The sequence below is a fragment of the Cibotium barometz genome, chromosome 19 (assembly GCF_041138505.1).
Source record: "Cibotium barometz isolate CiBa-2024 chromosome 19, ASM4113850v1, whole genome shotgun sequence".
In the NCBI taxonomy this organism is placed as follows: domain Eukaryota; kingdom Viridiplantae; phylum Streptophyta; class Polypodiopsida; order Cyatheales; family Cibotiaceae; genus Cibotium; species Cibotium barometz.
Genome location: NC_141064.1, coordinates 12107563 through 12131974, shown reverse-complemented (window position 1 = coordinate 12131974; position 24412 = coordinate 12107563). Strand labels below are relative to the sequence as shown.

General features: G+C 40.6%; 1 protein-coding gene across 2 annotated transcripts; it reads left to right on the top strand.

Moving 5' to 3' along the window:
• The first annotated feature begins 1006 nt into the window (after nucleotides 1-1006).
• On the top strand, nucleotides 1007-14226 carry LOC147628231 (VQ motif-containing protein 18-like). Of its 2 annotated transcripts, XM_086814118.1 has the most exons (3): nucleotides 1007-1193; nucleotides 12585-12990; nucleotides 13320-14226. In XM_086814118.1, the coding sequence occupies exons 2-3, from the start codon at nucleotides 12820-12822 to the stop codon at nucleotides 13482-13484; spliced, it is 336 nt and encodes a 111-aa protein (XP_086670244.1). In that variant the 5' UTR covers nucleotides 1007-1193; nucleotides 12585-12819; the 3' UTR covers nucleotides 13485-14226. The 2 variants fall into 2 exon arrangements, with proteins under 2 accessions (XP_086670244.1, XP_086670245.1); XM_086814119.1 differs by lacking the exon at nucleotides 12585-12990.
• Nucleotides 14227-24412: the final 10186 nt, after the last annotated feature.

Below are 24412 nucleotides of genomic sequence, written 5' to 3'. Positions count from 1 at the left end.
GCTTCTCTCTTGGCTTGTGGAAGGCTATTTCCATTCTCTTGGTGAGAGACTAAACACACTTAGGCATCATGTTTACATGGTGATTACTCATATTTTTCATGCATTACATCCCTTCATTCCACAGTGTCATGGAATTTCTTAGATTTGGCGCAACCAAAATTTCTTTGTATAATAATAGAAGGCGCATGTAACCCATCATTGTATCCTATATTGTATCCTAATGTTTTACAATCATTATGCTATGAAGGGGTGTTCTAGAACAAGAAAAAATGTGTGTGTGTGTGTGTGAGTGCGTGCGTGCACATTGTTATTTTTATTTGGGGGATGGGGTAGTTTGAGAAGGAGAAGTCGGAGCTAAGCAAGAGGAGGAGGGGTTGGGACGAGGAAAGAGTCTCTGCGTAGTCCGATCATAGGTCTCCGATGCTTGAATTTTTTGACTATATGAGTTTTGAAAAATGAAATCTTCTTTTGAGGGGGTAAAAGTTTTACCACTCTTTAGTTGAGTGGTAAACATCCTATTTTTGAAAGGTATTACAACCTTGAAACTTAATGCTTTCTTCTTGGGCAAGCTAGTGATACTTGGAGGGTCAAATATGTGGATGGATTAGGTATACAAAGTCTCCCCTCCTTTGCTTGTGTAACTACTTTTTTGCAACATGTGTGACGAAAGGACCAATTATATATGCGACCAAACCCCAAAAAAAAATTGTAAGCGTGTTCTCATCCTCATTATAGAATCCCTTGTTTGAGATCACAATGATCAATTTGTCAAAGAGAGGGACGTGAAGAAGGGGCAAGATCTATCTTGCATCCAATTGTGGGCACATATGAGAGGTGCCCACATGTGAAATGGCATTACAAACTTTGTGGGAGGCACCCACGTGTGAAATGGTACCTTTAGGGTCTAGACTTGATGGCGGTCGGAAGCGGGTAAACCGGTGCATTTGTCTGCTAGTGTGGTGGGCGGTGAGCCTTCAGAGAGCAGACAGGGGAAGCTCTTGCATAGAGCAATACAATCAACGTTTTCCTGTTGCAGCCAAGCTGCAAACATGGCAGTCCTTGGTGGCTGCGTCGCCCCTCCGATCAACGGCTCGGATCTTTTTGTTGGGCGTCGCAAGCTCTCATCGCAACATCGCTCATCAACGTTTTCAGTCATGTGCTGCACCAATGGCGCCTTTCCAAGAAATTCCCTGGTATTTATTTATTTATTTGTTATCTATTTTGTCTTCTGCTGATTGCATCACTTGCATACATGGAAAATCTCATGTGCTCACATACCTTTGATAGTCTCAGAGATGAAGCGATTTTCTATTTTCGCTTGCTGAGTTTTACATGGTTTTGTCTGTACTGCTTAGCACAGAACCTAGCCTTCATCATGGCTGAGTCTGCCATTGTGAAATAATAGAATAGAAATCCAGCACGAAGGTTTCTATGTCAGAATATAAACACCAAAATGATCCTGCACTTGCTTTTGTGCTCTATGCCTTGCCAAATAAAGTTATTGGTCTTGTGAAAAGATGACACGAGTGGGGTTGCCTAAGTCTAAGCCTATGAATGACATGGCATCTCTATGCATGTTGTAGACATAGATGACAGTCTATGCTAGATCGAGTTAATGGCTGAAGCATTTGATCATGCACCCGTCCTACTCACTAATGCCATGATTAGGGACGCCGTAGTTTGATGCTATGCATGATGAAGTTGTTTGGCCTGAAGCGTTATGTTTTGCCACCCGCACTTGGCACTGGTGTTGTGACTAGGATGGAATTAAAAAAAACAATGTCTAAAGTGGTTCTTTTTGTGGTATGATCTTCCTTGTAAGTGAATATCATAATGTATGGCTTGCATCTCCCTATGTGAATTCATAGCCTTGAACTTTTGCATCAAGCAATACATGAGCTCAAGTTCCATTGCAAAGGGTGGAAACGGTTCTCAACTTGGAAATCCTGTTATTTACTTTAAATTTAGAGTCACTCACATAGGTGTTTGGTGGCTGCATGATTGCTTGTGTGGATGCTTGGGTTTTTATGCATTCAGAATTTTAGCTTCATAATTGCTGACTGCTTGTGGGCATGGGTTGTTCGTGAGAGCCAGAACACTCAGGTTACTTCAGTCTCCAGCCGGCAGCCATGCAAGATGAGATTGCTAACCTATATAGCCACATGGAGAGGACAGTCCTGCATGATGCGGGCAGAGAATAATGAGCTGTTGTAGCAATCTCAAAGGAAGGGGAGCACACTATTTACTAGGTCTCATACTAAGCTGCTTTGGAGCTACCTTTGCAGGAGAGCCTACGGAGAAAGCATGACCAGATGCCATGGAGGTGGCTAAAGCTGTATTACTATCTCATGATAGGTGATACAGGGGAAAGACATGTTGATGCATGAACTAGCCCCGCATCAGCCCTCTTTCAGCCCCCAATTCGGATGCAAACCATGCAAAGCCCTTACTTTTCCCCTTTGTCCTTGGAGTTGTCCACAATTGGGACAGGTTTTTCTGCTGACATAGGTAATGAGCAAGGAACAAGAGGATCATGGCTCTTCAACCCATGGTATTCCTCAAAATGTTTCCTCTAGGATTCACACGCATGTGGGACATGAAGATGAAGAAAGACTAAAAAGATCGGAATGTGATTGTAGCATGTGGAGAATTGCCTGTCCTAAGAACTGAACAAAACAAAAAGGTGAATAGAGAGAAGAGCGATAGATGTTGCTGAAACAGTGTTTCCTGTATATATGTATCAAGATGTACATAGATCCTAGCCAACATGGCCTCCAAAAGGAAACCTAAGCCCATCATGGATCAGATGAATACTGACTGAACTGATCCTTGCTATTTATAGGCTCATGAAACTGCCCCTACCTCTACCCGATTGCTGTCGGCCAGGTCCTTGGACAGCAGCATACCAAAAAATCTAGCCAATGCCTAAAAGACTCCTAATCCTAGCTAAAATAGGGGATTTAATCATGTTCACATCTGTGCATGTGACATCCCCTCCTGCGAAGCTTGATGATTGATCTTGGATGATTGGCATCATCCCTTTACTGCCATAGCAGCAAAGAAACGCGTCTCTCTTGAAAAGAAACGCACAGGACGTTTCTTTCAATAAGAAACGTTTCTTACAATAAGAAACGTTTCTTACATAAAAAACGTGAGGTAAGGGTTTTTTTTTTTGGGACTTTAGCCGTTTTGGGTCTACCGTTTCACTTTCGTCGCATTCGTGAGTCGTCGTGGAGCTTGCATTTGCCGCCATCGTTCTCCTTGCGAAGTGCAACGCTTCTGCCTCCCCCTTTTTCTCTCGCTTCCCTTTTCCTTCCTGCTCTTCGCCTCCCTCCTTTGTCTCAGCCGCCCGTCTCTATCTTGCCCCCTTGCATTGTGTGCCACCCCTGTCCCCTTCTTCTTCCCTCTTCTTCTTTCTTCTTCTTCTTCTCCTTCTTCTTCTCCCTTCTTCTTTCCTCATCTTCTTCTCCTCCTCTTCTATTCTTCCTCTTCATCCCCATATCATTATCAGCTGAATTAATTTCTCCCAATTTGCAAACCCTAATTTTAATTTTTTTTCCAATTATGGAATTAGTTCCAAATTTTAGTTGGTTCTTGAAATTGTCCCAATTTTGAGCAACTCCATCCTCTAATTGCATAGATTTTTTCCCAATTTTACAAACCCTAATTTTTTTTTCAAATTTTCTAACCCTATTTTTTTTTCAAATTTTAGGGTTTCTCACCATGCGGCCAAAATTTCAGAATTTTGCTCAAAATTCCCAATTTTGAGTTTAATTTCACAAATTTTAGCCATCTTCTTTAATTTTTTCAAATTTCAAACTCCTTTCTTTCTCTTCAATTTCTCAATTTTAGCAGTGGGATGGAAGAAATTTCTTGGATGGGAGCAAGTGGACATCACTGTCGATAATAAGGGGAGATGGGGCGGCTCCAAGAGATGGATATGCAAGCATTGTCACAGTGAATATACCGGAAGTGCTCCGTGTGGTCTAGTGTTGATCATTCCGGATTTGCAAAAGCGTTTTAGTGTGGAATGTGATGCATGTGGAAATTGCATAGGAGTTGTCCTAAATCAAGAGGGACATGCCGTGGCTTATGAGAGCTGTAGATTGCATGATGCAGAGCTATATCTTGGCATTTATGAGAAAGAGCTCTTGGTTGTAATTCATGCACTTACTATATGGAAACATTACTTACCAAACTAAACTGTCAGAGAAGCATATGAGGATGGCCAATTTCCTCTCTATGTTTCATTTTCAGATCTTGCACACCCTAGGAAACAAGAATGTAGTGGCAGATACATTGTCACGAAAGCCGTATGTAGTAGCTATCTCGGTTGCCTCTCATGGATCCTTGTCTGCCATGCGTGATTTGTATCATACGGATGTTGATTTTGCCACTAGTTGGGCTGATTTGTTGGCTGGTTATGCACATGCCTCTTATCTGATCAAAGAGGGTTTTCTCATGAAAGATAATTGCCTATGTGTGGTGTTTGACATGAGACAAAAGGTTTTGGATGAGTGCCATGCTCCTCCATATGCTGGTCATAGAGGCATAATGCCTACTACGCACATGATTGAGTGGTATTCCTTTTCGCCAGGTATGTGGAAGGACATAGAGGCACATGCACGCGCATGTATCACTTGTCAAAAGATGAAATTTGATAGGGAAAAGGCACCAGGTTTGCTTCAGCCATTGCCTATTCCCATGCAGCCATGGAAAAGTATTACAATAGATTTCATTATGGACTTGCCACAGACCCAACAGGGTAATGATGCAATTTGGACAATTGTAGACAAGTTTAGCAAGCAAACTCACTTCTTGCCGGTCAAAAGAACCATCAAATCTGAGCATATGGTTAAAATATATCTTGCATAAGTGTTCAAACATCATGGAATGCCGAAGTCCATTGTGGGAGATAGAGATCCCAGGACTACAAGTCTCTTTTGGCGGGTCTATTTGATAACATGGGCACCAGATTGGACTTCTCGTTAGCTTATCACCCTCAAACGGATGGGCAAAGTGAGGCTGTAAATTCAGCCGTGTTGGATCTCTTGAAATGTAATGTGGCGGATCAGAAGTCTTCTTGGGAGAAGTACTTACCGCTTGTGGAATTTGCATACAACAACACGGTACATGCATCTACGGGAAAGGCCCCGTTTGAGATTGTTTATGGTAAGGTGGTTTTGTCATCCATCTTTCGCACAAAGGATGAGATATTTGCAACTGATGAGTATGTAAGAGACTTGGATATTACTTTTTCTCAAGTGCGGACAGCCATTGCAAGGTCACAAGACAAGTATGTAGGGTCGGAGCCCATTGAAATGGTCATTGAGGATCCACCAGAAGTGGATGAGCTTGAGGAGATCTTGCAGTTAGAGAAGATTGTGTATCACAAGGAATGCAAGCTTGTTGCAGGCAAAGTTGTCAGGCATTACCTTGTAAAGTTTAAGAACTATCTTTCCATTGATGCTAAATGGGTAGATGAAGAGTTCTTCCAATCGGCCAGCCTTCTGTACCTTCACAACTTACAATAAATGCTATGAACTGCTGTTGGCTGCCAATGACTGTTGTTGGCTGCCATAAATGCCCATGACCTGATGCTATTAAATGCCCTAGATGCTATGAATGCCTTATGTGCTGAAGATGGTACTGAAATAGTCCCATACACATGCTTATGCTGATATATGCCTAAATAATACTTGGATTAATGCTTAAATGTCCTGCTTAATGTTTACGGATGCTTGATGATGCCATGCCACTTGTACACCTCATGGGTGTGCACGTGACATTCCCCTCTGCTAAACTGTTACTGGGTGGTATACTCCTGGTCCTTCTCCAGTGAAACCACTGCCCTTTTCTGACTTCTTTTGTCGGGACTGAGGTCGACTGTAGGATTTGAATCCTTTGAGCCAAAGACTTGTCTACTGCGGGAACTGAATGGCAAATGTTGCTAAAATTGCTTGAAAATACCTAAGTCACCCTTGACCTGTCTGTAGAATCCTTTCACACACCATCTCCGTCGTTCCTGAACCTTTGAACCTTCTGAGGCGATGTTGGAGCAAACTTCTGTCTTCTTATGTGAAATAGAACTCCCTGCTGTTGCCAGTTGAAGCTCAAAACACCATTTACTCCTTTGATGATGGATGTCATTCTTCCCTATAGAACTCATGGGCAAAACATGTAAGCCTTGCAAATGTAAGATTGATTGCTAGGATGACTGCTATGCAAATCATGTGCAACCATATATGCTGAGCAAGAATGTAGATGGATGGGTTACTAATGCATGCCTAAGGGGAAATCCCTAAGGATGGCTTGCAAGATTTTGAGAACTGGATTTAACCTTGCGGAAGCGATTAACTTGATGATTGACTGAATGAATGATGGAATGAAAATGATCTAAGACTGGCTACCTTGTAACGCTCTGATACCAATGTGACATGTGAGGGATTAATTGTAGTAATCACAACCTTAGGCTAACTAAACTTCACTTAATGATGCTTAAGAGATAGACAATTAGTGTCAATGCAATGCAGCTATATTAGATGAATGGGTTACAATGAGATCTAAATAGATCTATGATGTTGTCCTAGATGAAGATCCTTCTCGGGATGAGAGGGATAGGTTGAATGGTGATGATGAGGACTGTTCCTTGCTCCAATGCTGAGGTCCACCCTTCAATGCCGGCTTCCCTCTATGTAGGAGGTAGGAACGATGAACTGTGTGCTGAATATGTTGGCTACAGAGGAGGTTACAGGAATAATCTTAGGACCCTCTTTTTGGAAAGATGCCAAGATGATTATCAAGATGTGTACCCATCTTGAAGATTCTTCGATTAGCAGATCGAGGAGGAGCAACCATGGGGCTGATTTATGAGCTAACAGACCGCATGGTGGAGAAGATACAAAACATGCAGGACATTGATAAAACCAAGCTTCCAGATGTTCAAAATCTCTGTGTTCATTGTTGGCATGATCATCTCCAGATTGGGCAGATATGTGCATATTTCATGCTGTATCTGGCCAGATTTGTGAGGCCATGCAGGGGAGTCATTTCTTACCTCTCCTTTTGGTTTCCCACCCTCCCATCCCTTCTTCTCCTTCCTTTCTCTTGGCTGCACTCAGCTTTCGAGGAGGAGTTTGTTGATTTTCTGATCAACTTTGTTGAAGAGGAGGATTTTGTTGCGTTATCGGAGATATTGCTTCTGGTCATAGTCATTCTTCTCATTCGGGGATTCTCTTTTCTTCTCCCTGATCCCAAGCCCCAAATTCACAGGGATCTTCTTTCGAGCTTCCTGTTTCTCTACCTTATTCCCAGATTCCTGCTTCTTTTCCTTCCATATTCCCCACCACCACCACTTCTCTTGTTTCTCCCCTCCCACAAACCCTCATCCCAACCCCTTCCCATGTGCCATCCTATTCACCCCTCAAGTGAGTAATTCCATGAAGCTGACTGCTACCAACTACCATACTTGGTCGTTTTATACGCAATTGCTTCTTGAAGGAGCAGGTGTGTGGCCCTTTGTCACCATGTCATGTGCATCATAGATGCCATGGACATTCTCAGGGCTAGTTCCAGAAGAAGCAGCCAGATAAAGAGTATGAGCGAGTAATAGAAAGGAAGAACGAGAATTTAGGAACCTCAGGTGTAGCATCTGTGGATGACTTGGAGCAGGACAAACTAGGATCAGGGAGGGGTGATGCAGTCGGTTGGCTGCCAGAAGTGTGTCGGCTGCAGGATAGGTGATGTCGGCTGCCCATAGACGTGGTCGGCTGAACCAGCAAATAAGGGCAGCAGAGCAGGTGCAAGGAGGAGGACCAATTTAATAAGCATTTAAGGCATTATGACTGGCCGATCAGCAGTCGGCGAGTTCCCCATGTATTCCAAGGGCTATAAATAGGCCCCTTGCTCATTGTTTTATTCATTCGGGCAAAAGCAAGGGTTCTAAGGAATCCAAAGGTTCGAAAGAAGAGGAGTGTGCCTATTGTGGCAGGCATGGCCATATGGAGGCTCGGTGTTTTGCAAAGCGTAATGATTCCAAAGCCGCCAAAGCCAAGTACAAAGCCAAGGACACCTCCAAAGATGCTGACAAAGACTCCAAGGACAAATGCAAGGATAAGGTTCCAGAGGAGGGCAATGCCAAAGTGGCATACATGGTAGTTATAGATTCTCCCATTTCTTCACAGGATTCCTTCCTTGTGGTCACAGAGATCACTTCTGATGCAGAGGTGAGTGCCACACATGAAGAAATTGAGTGGATTGGTGATAGTGGCGCTTTGTCACATATGACCAAACATTCTCACATTATGGAGGATTACAAACCGCTTTCTTCTTCTCTACGCATTGGAGATGACACCTCCTTACTTGTCCATGGAGTTGGTAACATTTCTTTTGGTTCCTCTGCTACTTTACATGATGTTTTACATATGCCACGTATTTCGAAGAATTTGTTTTCAGTGAACATGGCTGCTCGGAAGGGACTTGGCATTTATTTCAATGATGAGGTGATTGATCGGAGGACTCTATATCTGAGATCCTATACCATTTCAAGGATTTTATATTTTTTAAGCTTTTGTTCACTTTTCTCTTTAGCCTCTCTAAGCAATCTCCTAATTCAAGTTTTTCAATTTTTTGGTTCTACATTAGGATATTCTGCTGTGCCTTTTGGGGTGGTTCACCTTTCTAGGGCCATTTGTTTAGGAGTTATCTATATAGAGACAATTTCTTGATGTGATCCCATTGGGACCTGTTTCTATTGTCCCTTCATTCAAACCATCATGGATCAGGACCATTGAGTCATCCGATGCCTACCCTTTTTAGTAGTCTTTTCCTACCTTTTTTTGAGGTAGGAATCGATGTCTCATTAACATGCACCTTGTCTTTGTTTTTTGGTGGATTTGGGCACATGTTAGCACATTTAATATTGCTATAATATGTCATGGTCATATACTAATCAAGCAAAGAGTTGTTGAAGCATTTGTGGAACTTGATGATTCCCTGTTTGCCTTATATAGACAGTACTTAATCAAGTGGTCAACTCCACACTTTGGAGCTGTGATAGCTTCTTGTGGAGCTTCATACTAAGTAGAAGTACCTAGTTTGTGTGGGAACTCTACTACTCTAAGAGGTCCTTGGAAATGAAAGCATTATATTGTGGGCCTCCGAGTTGTTATGATCATATATTTCCCTTTCCATTGGTCAGAGGTTTGAAACACGTGCACTCATGTTGCTCTTAGCATAACATAGAAGTCGGGGACAATATCCTATGTCTCCTCGTAATAGTCTTGATTAAGTTCAGACTCACACCGATATTCACTTTCTTCCAATAGTTCTTTGATCAAAACTTGATTGATCGGGGTAATATTTTGTGGAGGTGGTTGTGGTAGCAGGATAGGTGGTGAGTAAGCAAGTAAGTTTCATACCTGTATAATGATGCTTCTAGCAATGATAAAGTACTATTGAATTGAGCTGCTAGCCATTTCTTCAATTTGCACCATTGTTGTAGTACTTTAAAGGACTTCAATAGTGTTGTACTTTTCAACAGTACTTCTCATGTAACATGAAGACCATTTTTTAGTACTTTCTAGCAGTGAATGATGAAGTGCTTTTCAGTAGTGTTGAAGAACTGTTGTGTGTGGTGATTACGCTACTTCTTCGAGTAAGCAAGTATAAAGTTTCCACCACCAAGGTGCTGCTATGGCCGAAACCCAACTCGACCCAAAAGCTGAAGCCCGTCGTAAAATAGAATAAAGTACTATTGAATTGAGCTACTAGCCATTTCTTTAATTTGCACCATTGTTGTAGTACTTTTAAGGACTTCAATAGTGTTGTACTTTTCAGTAGTGTTGTACTTTTTAGCAGTACTTTTTCTACAACATGAAGACCATTTTTAGTACTTTCTAGCAGTGATGAAGTGCTTTTCAGTAGTCCTGAAGAACTGTTGTGTGGTGATTACACTACTTCTTAGAGTAAGCAAGTATAAAGTTTCGTACCTGCATGATGATGCTTCTAGCAATGATAAAGTACTATTGAATTGAGTTGTTTTCCATTTCTTCAATTTGCGCCATTGTTGTAGTACTTTCAAGGACTTCAGTAGTGTTGTGCAGCAGTACTCTTCAGTAGTGTTGAACTTTTCACAACAGTACTTTCCCTGCAACATGAACATCATTTTTTTAGTACTTTCTAGCAGTGATGAAGTGCTTTTTAGTAGTGCTGAAAACACGTCGTGTGGTGATTATGCTACTTCTTAGAGTAAGCAAGTATAAAGTTCATACCTGCATGATGATACTTCTAGCAATGGTAAAGTACTAATGAACCATATACTTCTAATCAAATGTTCCAAATGACCCGCAGAGAAGATCTATGACCAAAGATGAAAATCTCTAGAGACTGTAGAAAGAGAGACCTTCATTCATGTGGGAAGAGAGACCTATAGCAAGAGATGAAAATCTCTAGAGAGTGTAGGAAGAGAGACCTTCATTCATGTGGGAAGATTCTAGACCTATAGCGTAGCTCGCCCTGAGAGAGAGAGAGAGAGAGAGAGAGAGAGAGAGAGAGCTTCATTCACGTGGGAAGAGATACATGTAGCATAGCTCACTCACAGAAAGAAAGAGAGAGAGATAGGTCTACTTTCAGTAAATTGCATTCAACTGTGTAAGTATAATTGTTGCCAAAGACAGAGAGTGACAGAGCAGGGCCACACTAGGTCTATTTTCAGCAGGTTGCATTCATGTGTGTGTGACAACTAACCTTTGCCAAATCGCCATGCAATTACTAGCGTGACCAACAGCTTGAATTTGTAAAATTTGGACTTTTTAGTACTTTTCAAAGCCTACTTTTAAGTGCCAAAAAACTGATGTCCTCGACATTCCCTTTTAGGTGACCTATACGTGCTTTCACCCAAAATGTAAATTTAGGCATTCATTGGTAAGGAAAAATAATTTGAAACCATCCCCAAAAATTTTAGAATGTGAATTTTTATTATATATGCTAGTAGTGGCATTTTCATATGATATTTTGCAATGTTGAGGCCAGAAAGTATATCCTTAAATATATGACTTAATAGTACTTCATGTTACCTATGTTGATCATCGAAACGGAGCTTCAATTTCATTTTTAGGTAATGAAACATGAATCAACTCAAGGGATTGATATTATTCAAACTCATCTTAAAAGATCCACGGAAAATTTGCTCTTGGGGATTGATATTATGCAAACTCATCTTAAAAGATCCATGGAAAATTTGGTCTCGAGGATTGATAAAAATGGCACTTTGCTCACGTGTGTCTATATCATGCCTTTTATTAATGACATTTGGAAGGTCATGATATACATGATTTTAGTACAAAAGTGCATCCATAACATTATTACATTTTGGCTTGCTTCTAGAATCATCGAGTATATCTACCATATTTTCAAATGGTTTGACAAAGTAAATTGGTTGATTGAGTACTAATAGTCAAAGCATATGAGCTTGTGAATATTCAAGTGGTTTGAGAAAGTATTCATTGATTGAGTACCATATGAACTTGGAAGTTTTGACTAATATGATTTTTAGGTGGCCTAAAGTAGAAAGCACGTACATCAAGAAGCATTTAGTTTAGATAATGATATTGCCTCACTCCAGGTAGATGAAAGGATTAAGGTACTTTAATGGCAATTTAGATGAAGTAGCACTTGGCATTTGTGTTTCAGATATAAATATGGAGACATGGTGCACAGAAAGACATTGAAATGGGTGTATGTCTTTGTGCACATGATTTGTACATGTGAGTGTGCGTGCATGCATGCACGTGTGCTTGCATACACAAGAGCACATGTGTGTGTGCCCACACGCATGATGGATGTACATGTACATGCACGTGTGTGTTTGTGCATGCATGTGTGTGCACGTGTGCATTTGTGCATGCACACATTTTTGTGAGCATGCACAAAAGTGTGTGCAAGTGTGCACATATCATATAGACATGGGAAAGAAAAAAGGACCTAAGCACAGTTTTATGGACCAAAGATAAGACACAATTGTAACATAGACTCAAGGTCCAAGTAAGACTTGGAAGTTGGAACTCACACATGATGAATATGTGGGAATGTTAGGGATTTACAGAGATGGAAACCTCGTGAAAAAACCCACTCATCCCTCCTCAGCTAGATATTTTGCATGTCCAAGTCCCGCACGTGTGGGCATGGGAGAAGTGATTGGAAAATACAGCAACTTAATGTATTTTTACCGGCTAGTGGAATTATGAAAAAAACATTAAGATTTTTCATTGCCCTTATTTTAAGGATTGATTTATTATATGTTTTAGTTATAAAATAAGCTTGTAGTGTACATTTTGGGAAGAGTAGATTGAGGAGTTGTCCTTATTTAGATTGGTTGAAAAAAAATGTGCTGATGGAGTAGAAGGGATTTCTTCAAAGTCGTGAGGATGGTTTGCCTCTCGTATGACGACATGACATATGAGAGTCTCTAGAATGTTTGTCTTTTTTGTGTAATGGGGTTGAAAAAGGGTGTTTGGGTTGGCCCAGTTGAGTGGACGAATGGGTCTGGGCCAGTGTCAAATTTAATGCGGACTAGTGTGTACTAGATTTTCAGATTTTGCTTCGCCAAAGACGCGTGGAAACCTGGTCAATAAGCTGAGGGAGACCGTGATTCGTTACGTTATTAACGACGACTCCGTCAACAATCATCCGTCCTTAAAAACCCCATCAGAACTTCGGCGTTTCTTCCATCGTCTTACTTAATGTAGCTTCTAAGGCTACTTCGAATTATTATAAGAGCTAATCAATCTCCATTATATTAATAATACCAATAATCCGAAGATGGATCGCTTGCGGCCTGCAGTTCGCATCGTGAAGATAGTGGAACCCACGGTGGTGAAAACAGATGCCACCAATTTCCGCTCAGTGGTTCAATCTCTTACAGGCTTGAAAAGGTCTCTCCACAGCAGCAACGGAGTTAATCCAGCTGATCCAAAGCGCCGTAAATCAAAGGTTAGCAGTGCAAATCTTAAAATAATACTTCTGCTAACCCTCCAAAGGTTAGCAATGCAAATCTTGCAGTAATTCTCCAAAGGATCATAGTTTATAATAAGGTTAGCAATGCAAAACACATATTAATACTTTTCTTCATGGATCGTAGCTTATAATATCACGTTCCAAGGGTTAGCAATGCGTATCAATAAAACAACTGTTGTCGTAATTCTTCAAACCTTATAATTTCATTTTATTAACTAATGCTCAACTCAGTATTAAGTTTACAAGTTACAACTTACAGTTAGCTGCAGCTTAATATACGTAACTTTGTGAGTTATTTTATGCAGGTGTTCGAGACGCAGCAGCCTGAGCCCATCAACTTTCTACATGAAGCCGACATAATATCAGAGCTTCTCTTTCCCTTTGATCATCAGAAGCTCACTTTGTTCCCACCACTTGTGGATTCAATGGCCCATCTTGATTATAGCTACAATGCAGTGTTTTGTGATTGAATATGCCCTTGCATGAAGTCTAATCCGGTCAATAACTTTGGCAAAGTATGCAATTATAATATATGCTTAGAAGACATCGTCTATGTTGCTGGTATGACTGAATACAACATATTATACTTGAAAGCCATGAATGTGTATATTGTTGGTGCCGATCAGTACAACATGCCCAAAGTCTGTGCTACAGCTACAGTTCAAGAGGTATATAAATACAGCCCTTAGCAATCTGCACGCGGGAGAAAGAGAGAGAGTGTTTTATATGTGCGTGAGAGAGTCTGTGTAAGAGAGGGAAAGAGTGTATATGTGTGTGAGAGAGAGGGAGAGAAATGCAAAGGAGGCGACAGAGCGCGCGTGTGTGAGAGAGTGAGAGTGTCGTGTGTGACAGAGAAAGATGCGAAGGAGGCGAAAGCGCGCGTCCGCGTGTGCGTGAGAGGGATTTGCAAACCGCCACACGCCATTAAGAGAGAGCTGGAGTGAAAATTGTCTACACGAAGATCCGATCCTGAAAACAAGAAGATTACCTGTGACCATTTTAAACATGTTAATAAACTCGTATTCTCAATTTTTTCCTTCACATTGTCCAAAAAAGTAAACAAACAGGCCTATAGAAAAACAAGACGGTGTTGAAAAGATCACGACTTGCAAAAGTAGTGTTAGACTCGGTAATCTTTTTTAAATGACAATTCACTAGTTTGGGGTTTGTGTTTAGAACTATTTTAGTGGTACCACATTTTTCTTTTTGAAATTAATATACAATTACTAGTTTGGCTAACAAGCAAGGGCTTGTTTACCATGAGATATGGTCCTAGGATATCTACGCTTATACTTTACCACTTTAGCACTTCTTCTATTCCCTTAATTTTTTTATTTTTTTTTAAGAAAGAAAAAATAACACTTCACCTTAATAGGCATCCAACATAGTTTTTTTTTAAATTAATTTTACTGAAATAAGTTTAGAGCAGTGGGATAATGTCATCTTTGCCTTCATGGTTTTTCACTTCTCTTTTATTATGCATGCCCACTGTTTCACCTTCTCGTCTCCAGTGGCGATGGAGTTTGTCTCGACTGGTTCTCGTGCAGGTAATTCGTGGCTCCTCCTTCATACCTATGCCTTTGTTGATGGGTGGGAATGTTGAGGGCAGCAAGGGGCCTAATTGCTCTTGCGTGGAGGGCTGCAAGGGGACAGGCATGTTAAAAAGCTCAGTTTGGGTTTTTATTAAGAGGTTTTTCAATTCTGTTTGAATGCCTTATTGCTTGTTTCTAGTTAGGGTTTCTAATTAGGGTTTGTGGTGCATGTCTGTTTTACGGTTAGGGTTTACGGTTGCTAGGGTGGTGGACTTAATGTTGCTTGTGTTTATCATCAGCTATCATGGGCTCATCATCGTTAATCATGCATGGTGGTGGGTGGTTATCTCCATGCTTTCTTCTGTAGTCGCCTTTGGCGCCTTCATGCTTTCTCTCCATTCCGACTCAATGGCGCTCGGCTCGATGTCCACTGCTTGGCCTTCTCGTCTTCATGCGATTGAGTGTGCCCATGCACGTAATTTGCAACTACTAATTAATTTCCATAATATTAATAATACCAATAATCCGAAGATGGATCGCTTGCGGCCTGCAGTTCATATCGTGAAAATAGTGGAACCCAAGGTGGTGAAAACATATGCCGCCAAATTCCGCTCAGTGGTTCAATCTCTTACAGGCTTGAAAAGAATCCCTCTCCACAGCAGCAACGGAGTTAATCCAGTTGATCCAAGCGCCGTAAATCAACGGTTAGCAGTGCAAATCTTAAAATAATACTTCTGCTAACCCTCCTAAGGAACAAGCTTCCAAAAGGTTAGCAATGCAAATCTTGCAGTAATTCTCCAAAGGATCATAGTTTACAATAAGGTTAGCAATGCAAAACACATAGTAATACTTTTCGTCATTCTCCAGCTTATAATATCACTTTCCAAGGGTTACCAATGCATATCATATAAACAACTCTTCTCGTAATTCTTCCAACCTTATGATTTGATTTTATTAACTAATGCCAAGCTCAACTGAGTATTATGTTTACAAGTTACAACTTGAAGTTAGCTGCAGCTTAATATACGTAATTTTGTGAGTTAATTATTTTATGCAGATGTTGGAGATGCAGCAGCCTGAGCCCATCAACTTTCTACATGAAGCCGACATAATATCAGAGCTTCTCTTTCCCTTTGATCATCAGGAGCTCACTTTGTTCCCACCACTTGTGGATTCAATGGCCCATCTTGATTATAGAGAGTGTATGGGTGAGAGAGAGATGGAAAGGAGGCGACAGAGCGAGGGCGCGTGTGTGTTGAAGAGAGAGTGTGTGTGAGAGAGAGAGATACAAACCGCCACACGCCATTAAGAGAAAGCTGGAGTGAAAATTGTCTACACGAAGATCCGATCCTTAAAAAAAGAAGATTACTTGTGACCATTTTAAACATGTTAATAAACTCGTATTCTCAAATTTTCCTCTACATTGTCGAAAAACTAAACAAAGACGCCTATAGAAAACCAACACGATGTTGAAAAGATCACGGCTTGCAAAAGTAGTTTTAGACTCAGTAATCTTTTTTAAATGACAATTTATTAGTTTGGGGTTTGTGTTTAGAGCTATTTTATTAGCACCACATTTTTCTTTTTGAAACTAATATACAATTACTAGTTTTTGATTCACACGGCTAACAAGCAAGGGGCTTGTTTACCATGAGATGATACCTTACACCACTTTAGCACTTCCCCTATTCCCCTCAAAAAAACGAAAAAAGAACACTGCACCTTAATAGGCACCCAACATAATTTTTTGGGATTAATTTTACTATAATATGCCTTATTTGTCTAAGATCTAATATGACTATTTGGGACCATTAATTAACGTTAGAGGACTGGGGTAGTAGGTGGGTAAGTGGATCCATTAATTAACATTAGGGGAGTAGGGAGTTGGTGGTGGTGGTGAGTGCTTATCTCCATCTTTCTTCTCCAGTCAACTTCACCTTCATGGTTTGTCTCTTCACTTTCATGGTGCATGCCCACTGCTTCATCGTCTCGTCTCCAGTGGTGATGGAGTCTGTCGACTAGTTCCCATGCAGGTAATTCGTGGCTCCTTCTTGGTTTTTCAATTTTGTTTGCATGCCTTGTTGCTTGTTTCTAGTTAGGGTTTGTGGCGCATGGACCTACTTTACGGTTAGGGTTTATGGTGGCAGCTACTGCTAGGGTGGTGGATTTAATGTTGCTTATGGTTATCATGGGCTCATTATCTGTAATCGTGCATGGTGGTGGGTGGTTATCTCCATGCTGTCTTCTCTAGTTGCCTTCACCTTCATGGTTTATCTCTCCATGCCGACTCAATGGTGGAGCTGCTATACAACTCAATGTCCACTGCTTGGCCTTATCGTCTCCATGTGATTGAGTTTGTCACTTGGCTCCCATGCACGTAATTTCCAACTACTTTCGATTATGTTTGGACACCTTGTTGCTTGGTTCTGGACACCTTGTTGCTTGGTTCTGGTTAGGGTTTGTGGTGCATGTCATCTTTATGGTTTAGGGTGGTATATTCGTGGTTGTCATGGGCTCGTCTCTCCCCACTGGGCTATCATGCATGGCTATTGGTGCATCTCATGTTCATGGTTTCGTTCTCTTCAAGGTCCTTTCGTTCTCGTTCTTATGTGTGTTATATAGAATGATTCTTCGTGTTGCTCTGTAAACCTAGTACACTACTCGGGTGCTTCCTCTATAAGGTCTATTATAATTTTGATTCCTTCTCTACATCTCTCTTAAGGGTGTACTATGGCTTTGAAACAGCCTCCATTGGTGTATTTGATAAACACTTGTCAGTGTTTGCACTCAACTCGTCAGTCTTCTGTTAGGGACACCTATTTTTTCTCCTATGGCACCTGGTCTTGCTCCTATGGGGGCTTCTCTTGGACCATCTGTTTCTCTTTCTGGTCCAGTACATGGTTCTCGTGTTCAATGTGTTACAGAATCTTGTCCTAGGGCTGGTGTTAGGTCTTCTACTAGTCTTGGTCATGATGCACCATTTGTTTCTATTGTTCCAGTGGTGGATGGTGGTGGTGCTTTTGCTCACCCTAGTTTCCCACAACAAGGATAATAACACCATCATAGGGTTCAAAAGCCAAGGATAGTCCTGGTCATGTTGCACCATTTGTTTCTATTGTTCCAGTGGTGAATGGTGGTGGTGCTTTCGCTCATCCTAGTTTCCCAAGGATAATAACACCATCACAGGGTTCAAAAGCCATGAGAAATCTACACATGCTGAAAAAGAAAGCACGTTCTTCAGGTTGTTTTTCTAGTTTTTTGTATATTATGTGTCACATTTGTGTGACATGCATTTTGTATGTTTGGATGGTTCTCAGATCAATACAGGGATGTGTTAGAGCCTAGTGTGTAGAATAAAGAGCCTAAAGTATACAAAATATTAGAGTTATCGTTTACTGTTGGTGTTGGTAGTGGGAACTTGGACATAACATTTTGGCAAGCCACTTGATGAATTTATATGTGCTAAATGCATGAGTGGGTTGTTTGGAGGAATGTTAAGTCATGTTCACTTTCAGATGGTTGTGAGAATCATGACTCCATCATTGATTAGTGTCAAAAGTTTAGTAAAAAGCATATGGCTTGGGATGTTGCAAAGCTTGCAGGTGGCATTGTCATGTGCAAGAGTCTGAAGCAAGTTTGGTTGCATACCTACGAGGGCATGTTAGGGTATTTTATGAAGGATTTGCAAAAACCACATTTCAAGTTTTTTTGCTACAATGTGTCTATTGATGAAATTTCAAGGGGGCATGAGATATATGCCCTTTATGGTCAAGCTAAACTTAAGAATAAGGTATGCTTGGATTGGGTTAATTTATTTGACTATGCATATGTTTACATGGATAATTATATTGCCAATAGGCTTAGGGAAACATGTTTACATGGATAATTATATTTCCAATAGGCTTGGGGCAACATTACAGTCCACTTTTGTTGCGGATGGTTCGCACTGGCAAATACTATCCTTTAGCTCAATGGATCATTCCAAAAATAGGTAATGGAATGAGCAAGACATGGGAAAAGCAATAATCTAGAAAGTAATGAAGATGCCACAAATTACTCAATGTGAAGAAATTGACCAAATCTATTTCTTTGATAATGGTTTTTTTTAAGTATTTTCTAGTTGAAGGAGCCCTTGAAGAAGATACATAAAAACAGGTAATGGAATGAGCAAGAGATGGGAAAATAACTAATCTAGAAAGTAATGAAGATGCCACAAATTACTCAATGTGAAGACATTGACTAAATCTTTTTCTTAGATAATGGTTCTTTTCAAGTATTTTCTAGTTGAAGGAGCCCTCCAAGAAGATATAGAAACAATCAATGATGATGGCGAGCCTAGGAGTCAACGCAATCTGATCACAACAGCTCTGATGATGCTAAGAAGGCTATTAACAAAGGCCATGATTTTGTACCTCTCTCAATGTTACCCAAGAGTAAAGGTGTTATTATTTTCTAAATGTAGATATTCTGTATATATGTATTCACCATATGTATACTTGGCCTTTTGTGAAGAAATGTAAAGGAAAAGAAATCCTTTTCATATTAATACAAATATTTCTTCTCTTTTCAATTTGCAATTTCTTCAATGGAATTCCTGGGTGTATTGTTATTTCTAAAATTAAATTTGTTATATTTTTTAATGACATTCAAGGGTTTTTTGGCAAGCTTATACTTAAGGCTTACAAGCCTTACTATGCATACGATTGCATAAACCTTATTCATAAAGCTTGCATAAGACTTACGTATAGAGCTCAATGTGTAGGCTCTATTTACAGAATCTATGCATATAGATTTTTGCATAAGGCCTTTATAAATAGCTATTTATGAATAGAGATAGCTTCTCTCTCCATCCTTGTTCAAATTCATCTTAATTTCGTATGGAGAGGAGATAAGCTAATGTATAAGTTATTTTTAAAATCTCCCTCAACGGCTGGGGAAAAGAAGCCCGTTTGACGCTTTTTTAAATATTTTTAAAGTCTCCCTCAACGGCTGGGGAAAAGAAGCCCGTTTGACGCTTTAAATGTTATTTTTTAAAATCTCCCTCACACGGCTGGGAAAAAGAAGCCCTGTTTTATGGTTTACATAATGCTTTGTGTAATGCATAATGATTTGTATTTAATGAGCTGCATATACATGTTATCCTGCTAGATGGAGCCTCTCAATCTTGAAGAGAGAATAGCGTGTCCATGCATGCGATGTAAGTACCAAATCTTTCGAAAACGAAGGATTTGCAACCAGCATGTTCATGACGCTGGCATATTTCCAATGGAGCGCTTGTAAAATTTACGGTTTCAATCGTACAACCAAGCAAGTGTGCAGCCGCATCTTGATAACATTGCGCCTGTGAATTCTCATCCCCAACAAAGGATGAGGATATCACAGGAGGGAGTGACAGATGGAGCTCAATTAACAGCACCCGAGGGAATGGAAGAAGGTCAGGAAACACCCTGTGCATCCACATCACCTTTGATTGTGGTGTCACAGCACAGTTTGTTCAAGAAAGTCATGCAAGTGCAAGTGATGATAACACAATTACTGGAATGCTTGATTACTTTGGAACCATTCAAGATATATTAAAGGTTGGCTTCAGAAGTTTTGAGTTGTTTATCTTTGATGTGAAGTGGTTCAAGGTAATCATGAATGGGCCACATGCAACTGTACGTAGAGACAAGAGTGGCCTCATCCAAGTGGACTCCACAAACGTATGGACCGATCAGCAAGATACTTTTGTGCGCCCAGAGCATTGTGAGCAGGTTGTCTTTAAAGCGGATCCAAAAGATCCACGCTGGCTATTTGTGGTTCAAGTCGCCCCCCGCAGTAAGCAAATTTTTGAAGAATTTGAGCTACAACAAGGTAATGTGGATGCACAGGGTGGTGGAGAGCAGCAAGAACGAGCCGATATCAACAATGAAGAGGAGCAAGCAAATGAAGAGGAGCAACTAGAGCAAGATCCAAATGAAGAGGTGCAAACCAAGGAAGCTGAAAAACATATTGAGAAAGAAGACATAGATGATGAAGACATCCTTCATCAAGGGACTTTTAATGATGAGGATGCTGAAATGTACATAGACATAGATATCTTTGGGGCTACTGATCTTAATGAGGATGATAGAATAGATAATGATTTTTAAAATGATGTATCTTAATGATTATGCAAATAGTTATGACATATTTGTAATGGTTTTATGACATTGAAGATCCTTTCATTGTTTACCATTGTTAATGTTTACCATCATAATCACTACTGTGTAGGAGCAAGTTGATATAGTTTTACCAATGTTGTTTATCATTGTTAATGTTTGTCATATGGTTCTTTCATTGTTTACCGTGTAATTTTCATTTCGCACAAGTTTGTCATATGGTTTTTTGTCCAACAGGCCATGGGTGACTCACCGCCCTACGACTACAGTCCTGATTTCTCATTTAATCCTACACCGCAAGGCATGAGTCCCCAGCAGTTATATGGTTTTCTTTCGTCCATGACTCCAGAGCAGAGAGCCATGGCTCACAGTTATTGGGGTTATGGAGCAGGGACATCTGCCTCACCATCTGGCTTCCCGACGCCAGTTCCCACACCCGTGGGTACGACAGCAGCTCCCACACCTCATACCACACAGCCTTCCACTCCTCTTACAGCTCGATCTACCACCTCTTCACATAGACGGCGCTCACGTAGTAGGTCTTCATGGGGAGGTTGTTGTGGTGGTAGTGCCACAGATGCTGTGACACCACCACCAAGTGAGCGTCGTCCTTCGCTCTCATCTGTTGATAGCACACCCATAGGGTCACCTTCCACTCCCTGGGGTGCACATGACCATGACAACAGCAAGATATACACAATTAGGGATGGGGCACCAATAATGAATAGTGCAGGGAAGGCAATGAAGACACGCATTCGATAATTGTGCACTATACAGTTTCACGACTCTGTCATGACTAAATGGGATCAGCAAGATAAGGGGAAGAAAAATTATATTAATACAAAGATAAAGCAAGAGTTTCAGCCATATAAGGCTTATGCATAGAGCTTATCCATATAAGGCTTCACATGCGTTATGTTTTTATGCATAAAGCTTTTTTTGATGTAGAGTGCCTTGCATGGATGGAAAGCATAAGCTTTTTGAATGTTTATACTCTCTTATACATATAACATATATTTCTTATGCTCTGTTTTTCTATGCATAAGGTATTCTCTTTATTCATAGAGTTTATATATGTTATCAAGGTAAGATCTCTTATCCATGTAAAACAAGATCATGTTTATTACACCATTGGGTGATGGGATTAAGGGTTAGCATAGTGCATAAGGCTTATAGCATAGAGCTTATGCATAAGGCTTATAGCATAGAGCGTATGCATAGAGCTTATGCATAAGTCTTGCATAGAGCTTATGCATAAGGCTTATGCATAGAGCGTATGCATAAGACTTATGCATTTGGCTTATGCATAGAGCTTATGCATAGAGCTTATGCATAAGACTTATGCATAGAGCTTATGCATAGAGCGTATGCATAAGACTTATGCATAGAGCTTATGCATAAGACTTATGCATATGGCTTATGCATAGAGCTTATGAATAAGACTTATGCATAGAGCTTATGCATAAGACTTATGCAGTTGGCTTATGCATAGAGCTTATGCATAAGTCTTGCAGCCTTATTATTCAAGCTTATACTTAAGGCTTACAAGCCTTACTATGCATACGATTGCATAAACCTTATTCATAAAGCTTGCATAAGACTTACGTATAGAGCTCAATGTGTAGGCTCTATTTACAGAATCTATGCATATAGATTTTTGCATAAGGCCTTTATAAATAGCTATTTATGAATAGAGATAGCTTCTCTCTCCATCCTTGTTCAAATTCATCTTAATTTTGTATGGAGAGGAGATAAGCTAATGTATAAGTTATTGGATGCACAGGGTGGTGGAGAGCAGCAAGAACAAGCCGATATCAACAATAAAGAGGAGCAAGCAAATGAAGAGGAGCAACTAGAGCAAGATCCAAATGAAGAGGTGCAAACCAAGGAAGCTGAAAAACATGTTGAGGAAGAAGACATAGATGATGAAGACATCCTTCATCAAGGGACTTTTAATGATGAGGATGCTCAAATGTACATAGACATAGATCTCTTTGGGGCTACTGATCTTAATGAGGATGATAGAATAGATAATGATTTTTAAAATGATGTATCTTAATGATTATGCAAATAGTTATGACATATTTGTAATGGTTTTATGACATTGAAGGTCCTTTCATTGTTTACCATTGTTAATGTTTACCATCATAATCACTAATGTAGGAGCAAGTTGATATAGTTTTACCAATGTTGTTTATCATTGTTAATGTTTGTCATATGGTTCTTTCATTGTTTACCGTGTAATTTTCATTTCGCACAAGTTTGTCATATGGTTTTTTGTCCAACAGGCCATGGGAGATTCACCGCCCTACGACTACAGTCCTGATTTCTCATTTAATCCTACACCGTAGGGCATGAGTCCCCAGGCAGTTATATGGTTTTCTTTCGTCCATGACTTCAGAGCAGAGAGCCATGGCTCAGAGTTATTGGGGTTCTGGAGCAAGGACATCTGCCTCACCATCTGGCTTCCCGACGCCAGTTCCCACACCTGTGGGTACGACAGCAGCTCCCACACCTCATACCACACAGCCTTCCACTCCTCTTACAGCTCGATCTACCACCTCTTCACATAGACGGCGCTCACGTAGTAGGTCTTTAGGGGGAGGTTGTTGTGGTGGTAGTGCCACAGATGCTGTGACACCACCACCACGTGAGCGTCGTCCTTCGCTCTCATCTATTAATAGCACACCCATAGGGTCACCTTCCACTCCCTGGGGTGCACATGACCATGACAACAGCAAGATATACACAATTAGGGATGGGACACCAATAATGAATAGTGCAGGGAAGGCAATGAAGACACACATTCGACAATTGTGCACTATACAGTTTCACGACTCTGTCATGACTAAATGGGATCAGCAAGATAAGGGGAAGAAAAATTATATAAATACAAAGATAAAGCAAGAGTTTCAGCCATCTGACCCTATGACTGTCGTCTCTAATGAGTGGATACAGTATACAGCTCGCATTTTGATGGGGCATCGTAGGTCAGAGGCGAGGGACGCATTTAGAGAGGGGAAAGAGAAACCTGTTTGGCTAGATGGGCAGGCATTGCTCAGGAGCTCACCGAGACACCAGAGAGGTTTCAACAACAAAGAGAGGCGGCAAGGGCAAGACTCCAAATAGTAGGGGCTTCTCATCTTGGGAGTGGTGGTTACGAAACCATGCGCCATGAATTCGTAAGTATTTGTAGCAATTTTATTTATGTAAATGTATGTATGTGGGCTAAATGTTGATTTCTAAAAGTTATAATTATTAATCGTTTGTACAGGAGTTGGCCATGAATCGCCCACCAAGTAGGCGAGAGGAGAAGTACGCTCACAAACATGGCCTTGTGGCCTTATTTGAGATGCTTGAAGAAGAAGAGACCGTCAATTGGGAGGCATTACCATGATGCTTGAAGAAGAAGGAGAGACCGTCAATTGGGAGGCATTACCATGATGTAAGATGACCTTCAAACTAATGGTATATGATCAAAACATTCTTGAGTATTAATGTTTAATTGAATTTCTTGTTTGTCGATCAAGAAAATAAAAAAACGAGCACGGTTGTTTTTGTGCTCTATTTTAGACAGAATGGTGCTGTCTGTTTGCTGTTGTTGATCCTGTTCATTGCAGGCAACAGCCAGGCAACACTATTCTGCCCAAAAAAAAATTTCTGGTACAGCGTCGATATATTCCCCGATATGTGCACCGGTATATTCATTAGTATATCTGCCGGTAC